This window comes from Platichthys flesus, chromosome 2 (genome assembly GCF_949316205.1).
Source record: "Platichthys flesus chromosome 2, fPlaFle2.1, whole genome shotgun sequence".
NCBI classification, from domain to species: Eukaryota; Metazoa; Chordata; class Actinopteri; order Pleuronectiformes; family Pleuronectidae; genus Platichthys; species Platichthys flesus.
The window spans coordinates 2,615,052-2,621,442 of NC_084946.1; the positions used below are offsets into that span (position 1 = coordinate 2,615,052).

Sequence of the window (6,391 nt, forward strand, 5' to 3'; positions counted from 1 at the left end):
TTTTCAAAGAAAACACCTGAAAATATATGAACTTTCTCCCTGTACCATTGCCCTTTTGAACCAAATCAGCTTTATTGGACAATAACACCAATGCTGTTGCTTTTAGGGGTTAAATGCATTTTCCTGCTGAATGTGCAAAATTATATCCATGTGTATTTATGCAGTCATTCACCTTTTCTTGACTAATTCATAGAAGTTTTATTTCCCACTGCTGGTTTTCTTGAATAACATCATGATCTATAACTCACTTTTTTATTGTATATGCTGGTTAGTGACCTATTCAAACACATCTAGTTTATTCAGTGTAAAAACTAAATATATATTCTATATCATTGCTTCACAGAAAACCTGTCATACCCCTCGTATGACAGCTTAGGTAGCTACATCATTTGACAACAGTAAAACTGCAATGAAATTCTTTCCCATGTTAAAAACTTCTACATCTTTATAATTTTAGGAACAATATCGAGTTTTAGGGATTCCATCAATGCTAGGAAAGGAACTTTAACGTGAGTGTGGTCGGCCAGCTGAGCCCAATTGATGTTAAAGCTGGCACTGACCTAGAGCCCACAGGGACAGCCTTCGTAGGGTCTAGCTCAGGGCTTTTCCTTCCTGTTCCTCCATGACATCGTCCTGCTTGGGGGGTGTGCGGGTGGGTGGGGGCCTCAGGGAGCCATTTAGTGGGGCTGCTCTGAGCCCTTGGAGCTGCAGGATAAGCTCACACAGCAGCTTCTAATTAGTCTTTAGGACTGACAGGTGGAGAGAAACTGGATGGCTGGAATGCTTTATGCAAGTTCGCAGTTATTTGTGCCGCCCCAGAGGACGACAAGTGCGATAACTTTCTGTCAGAAGGGTGTGCCTCCAAACACCACTTCAGGGATGATTTAAAGGATTAATTTGAGTCATAACTGTGATGTCAAATCTTTAAAAACTGTGATAAATTTCATGGTTGGCTATGCGTGCACTACACAATGATGATAAGTAACTTTTGAGTCCTTCGTACCAAATAGTTATAGCAGACATACTGATAAGAAACCGCAATGTAGAAATCCTAATAGACCAACCACTACAGCTTCTACTTTGAGTGAACCATTAAATTAGTCCAGGTTATGCTGATGTACTGTATGTTTGGGCCATTTACAGCAAAACAAATTAAAAAGTATTTAAAAGAATAGTTAGACCCTTGCTAAAACTTATTTGACCTCTTGCTAAGCGTTAGGGCTACATCCATACCACATTAACTATCAATCAACTGATTCTCTGGGGGTTTACCCTACATTACCTTCATTGTAGTGTTACCTTCTAAATGGGTTGGGTTGTAAAACGGAGAGGTTTGGATAATGCTGCTGGCCCCGTTTTAGTTGGAAAACTTGGGGCTTCTTATTATTGTGGACAAGCACTCACAACATCTTGTTGATTGGGTGTTTTCATTATGTTAATGGTACAGCTGTTATGGTACAGCTAGCAGCTGGTTAACTCAGTGTAGCACAAGGGGAATACAACTCAGCACATAAACCACTGTGGCACCAAAACTTAGAGACATAATGTGTTATTTAATGAGCTTTTGAGGAGCCAAGGGGTAGATTTTTGTTACCTTTGGAGTGTGTCCTTGTAGTTTCCAGTCTTTGTGCTCCTAAGCTAACCACCTGCTGACTGTAGCTTTATGCATAGTGTGCTTAGTGGTGTCACTCTATTCATTAGACTTTCTGCAAGAAAGTTATATAAGTGTTTATTCTCCCAGATGTCAAACTATTCCTTTATCGTTGATTTAAATACTGCTTTGTTTAAAGTGATCAGTTCATTACACTGTGAAAAGCAACTACCAGAGATGCCAGACTTCCTTGAATATGGTAATCAATCACACTAGACATCTTGTCTTCTTCTATTCCCGTCACATGATGTGATCGCTGTAGTGTAAGGTTGCAGATTTTTCTAATCGAAGTGCTGGCATTCATCCTGGAGTACTTTCTGTTGCTTTTGGCACACCCAGTTTAAAAACTGTACGCCTGTCTCTGTGTTTAAACTGATTCTCACACAGCCCACAGTGCTTCTCTCCTGTTGTGATGTGTAACAGTGATTCATCAGCAGCTGTGTTTGTCTGGACTAGGGGAGCTAGGTGATATTAGCTGTGACTGATCAACACCACATGTGGATCCCAAACTGAGAAATTTACTACCAGAGCAGATTCAGGCCAGAGGTCAGCCTTCAGATTTTTCCTGGAAACTGATCCGAATGGAGTATGGTTCATGCACACATAAAATTAGCTTCTCAAGTTTCAGTTGAATTCAGGGGAGATTATGGAGAGATTACAAACTGCAAACGAGGCATTTTCCAAACATGTGGAATGCACATATGTATGAACTAACAGTTACATTGTAAAAAAGTGGTCTTTCAGCTCTAAAACCAAACTTGACACTCTTCCTCTCTGTGGTTGTTCTTGCTGGCACGAGTCCAGAAATGTGCTACACTCCCTGATGGTCTCCATGAGTAATCATCAGTCACCACAATAGATCCAACAAAACTAATTTGTGTCTTTCCTGTTTTGTCTTTACCTTTTCCCAGAGTTAAATTTGATTCATGCCTTCCTAACTGGCACTCAGTACCTTACCACCCTGACAGGGCTTTGTGTGGTCACAAACTGCTGGGATATTTTAGAGAGACCCTGCTGAGGAAAAGATTGATTACTTCCTCTGCAGAGATTCCTTGTCATACTTGGACGGTGAAGGTAAACCTTCATTGGGATTCCCCATGTAGGTTTCCTCTACTGAGCATGTTACAGGCAAACAAAGCCACTAATTGTTTGTTTAACAATTAGTGATCTGGTTGTTCTAAAATTACATGTAACTCTTTGTAGGTGGTGTGTAAAGTAGACAGAAATGGAAATCATGAGGGGGAGAGTGTAAGAGCCTACTCTGTATATAAGTGTATTTTGTAATTATACACTGTCTGCACTTGCCATGGAGTCTATTTCTTCATTAGAGAAGTAAAACCACTGAAAACAATCTGGAGAGTGCTAGCAGCATAAACAGTATTCCATTCACAAGACAGAGACAGATGCAGGGGGCGGCTGTGACTCAGGAGATAGATTAGGTCGTCTACTAAGGTGGTTCGATTCACAATCGTCCCATTCCGTATTCTGAAGTGTGCTTGGGCAAGATACTGAACCCTAAATTGTGCCGGCAGTTTGTGAATACAATGTGTAATACAGAAAATACTGTACATAGATGCACTGTATGAATGTGTGATTGAATGGGTGAATAGCATAATATATAAATATAAAGAGCTTTGAGTGGTCATCAAATATCTCAAAACCAGAACAAACACAACTTAACAAGCTGCTTCACTGGAAGCATTGGGGGTTGCAAAATAGCAGAATTGATATACCTTTTATTTAGCTAATTCGTTGTTCATGAGAAAGTGGAAAGATCCAATAGGCCAGTGTTTTTCTACAGGTCAAATTGTGATCATGAGACCTGAATTTGAACAGCTACTTTTGTTAATAGACATGGATTCAAAAATGGCCCGTTACAGCTAAACAAAAATATATTTTCTGATCATTATCGATAAAAAATTGTTAAATCCCATGTTGACAAGCAATACAAAAGCACAGACACAACTGACACCCTCAAAACATTGCCACTACACTGAAATACAAAAAAGAGCCATGTCTGTGTAAAAATAGATTTAATCCCAAAGTACATTACAACATTGTCATGAAAAAGCACTGATGTATCCTGTTGGACATGATCCTAGACCAGGCTTGTAGATGTAGTGGTCTGTCCTGATCTGCTTTTGTCCTCTTGAAGAACAATGCAAACTCTTGTGGAGTTTAGTCTAACAAATATTTTACCCAATATAGCATATTAACATGTCAGGTACCAGATGTGTCTCTGATTGACCCGTCAATATGTAACATAGTTATTTCACACAAAGAATAATTGGTAATTTAAAACGTGTAACTAAAAGCTTTGACCTATGAACACAAAAGACATTGTGAAAACAAACCTCAAGCAGGATCACATAACCTGTATCATAGAGATTTAGTGCAATGATCATCTGATGCCAGTTACGTATTAAAATAACTATTTACCTAATGTAAATGTCAAATTCTACTGTTTTGAATTTGAATTATTGGATAACTAAACAATATGTTATTGGTTACTAGTTTAATCCACAGTACTGTGTGATTATAACCTGCTGTTATCGACAGCAGGTTATATTGACTATCCTATGGCCCATGTGCAAAACTCTTTCTGATGTTACACACTTCTTGTGTAAATAAGAATGCTATGTTTCAAGACTCAGAGCAAGAGAGTTCCTTCTCTCAAAGATCACTGACTGTGTAGAATTATATTTATCTTTATTTACCAGTCCTCATAAAATGCTCAGCAGATTTTGTAATGATATGAAAAAAACATCCATGACCATATACAATAGCAGCTTTACTCTACACTTTTCTCAGTTTTACAATATCACCCCATGACCTTATCACAATGGAAAGAGTTTCTTCATCTGCTGGCAACACACAGATGGTTTTGGTGCCAAACCTTCTATCTCATACATCTAAGAGACCAAACTCCCAAAAAGAGTGCTCCATTGAGACTGCTGTCATTCTGAAATGACTCTATAGACTTTTACAAGTTCTGCTTGCAGGAAGAGAAGATCAACACCTGCTCCGGGTTAAACAGTTCCATCACCGACTCATTTGTCTCCGGCTGTGCCCATGCATTTTCACACAGTCTCGTCTGTCCGTCACCTGTGAGCAAGAGGGAAAATAGGGACAGTGTCAATTCAAGGGTCATACCCAGGGAAACATTTTAGACCTAAACATAATTTGAGTTTAATTGAGTTGACCTGTTTTTATGCAATTTCTATACAGCACAAAAGTGGGTCTAGTGCGATTAAATAGTTGTCTCGAATGAAAAACAAATTTCCTTTAAAGGATGTTTTCATATGGCACCTATAAATAAGCTAAATCCCAGAAGAGAGATTCAAACTCCAAGATGGACCACGTCCATTTTACCAGGATCCTCAACCTAGTGTCAGATGATCCCCCACTAAACTGGAAAACACTTATTCCAGTCAAACATCCAGTCAGGTAGAGATGTAATTTTACTCAAACGCAGTCTCCAGAAAACTAATATATATGTATATATATATATATATATATATATATATATATATATATATATATATTCCAATCGACTTCATGTTTAAAGTAAAATAATATGAAAAATGCTGAAATAAAGATATTTACTAGGCTCCCTCCACAGAATTTTTTTCAATATTTTGCAGGAGAAATGGTGCAGGCGGATTATAAAATTTGAACTTATACAGTAATAATAGTTGTGCAATTGTAAAATAGAATTAAAATGCAGAGTGTGATGAATCACATGCAGGTCTGAAATAACATGTGCTTTGCCTGCTGCTTGCAACTAAGAAAGAAATTGGAAAATGGAGTTTGACTTGTGTGGGGCATGTTTTCTGTATATTTTACCCCTTTCCGTTGGTTGCTGAGGCAGAAAGTGCAGATGGTCCTGGGCTTCTTGCCCCCTCCACTCCCCTTCAGCTCCTTGTAGACAGCGCTGAGACACGGCTGACCGTCCTCCCTGCCGTCCACCACCAGCACGTTGGCCAGGTGCGAGATGTAGCTGGACGCCAGGCGCAGCGTCTCGATCTTGGACAGCCTCCTGTCCACCGGCTCCGTGGGGATAAGTGTCCGCAGAGCCGTGAAGGCCGAGTTCACGCTCTGGGTCCGGTGTCTCTCTCTGGCGTTGGCGGCGTTCCGCTGACGCACCACCACGCCACCGGATTCCCGCCGGTAACCCTCCACCGGAGTCCCGCAGCAGTCGTAGCCCTGGTCGGTGCTGCCGTCGCTCTCGCTGCGGCTCCCCTCCTCATCGTCCGACATCATGGTCAGGTCAGCGGGGTAAGAGAAGGGATGAGTGGACACCGGCCTCAGCATAGTGAAAGCCATCATTGGTAAGCAAGAGTCTCAGGAGGACCAGTCCCTCAATGTCAACTAGGAAACAGCCGCATGCAAATAAGAGCCGTGCGTAAAGGCCGATGTAACTCCGAGGTTCAGCCAACACAAGCTCCCAGTTTGTTTTGACACCTCTCCATACCATGGCCCGGAGTGACAGCGGTCGTGACAGCCAGGGAAGGCTCTTATAGCAGCTGGGAGGGGGGTGGAGCACATGGAGAGGCTCCCATCCTCCCAAATGTTTTGGTCCTAAAACTTGCAGTTTGGTGACCAAATGAGTGGGCCGTGGATTTTTAATGATGGTAGAGCAGAGAGCACAGTGGTCGACGGATCAGGAGGATAATGCTGTGACACATTTACTCAAGTTTTTACATATTCTGCCACTATACTCATACTAGTTACTAATGA

At 40.9% G+C, this 6,391-nt stretch overlaps 1 protein-coding gene across 1 annotated transcript; it reads right to left on the reverse strand.

Annotated features, from left to right (window-relative positions):
• Positions 1-3,694: 3,694 nt before the first annotated feature.
• LOC133973732 (transcription factor 15-like) lies at positions 3,695-6,131 on the reverse strand. Its single transcript, XM_062411760.1, has 2 exons — positions 5,498-6,131; positions 3,695-4,756 (listed from the first exon to the last, which is right to left on the reverse strand). Exons 1-2 carry the CDS (start codon positions 5,978-5,980, stop codon positions 4,694-4,696), a joined length of 546 nt encoding a protein of 181 aa, XP_062267744.1. The 5' UTR covers positions 5,981-6,131; the 3' UTR covers positions 3,695-4,693.
• Positions 6,132-6,391: the final 260 nt, after the last annotated feature.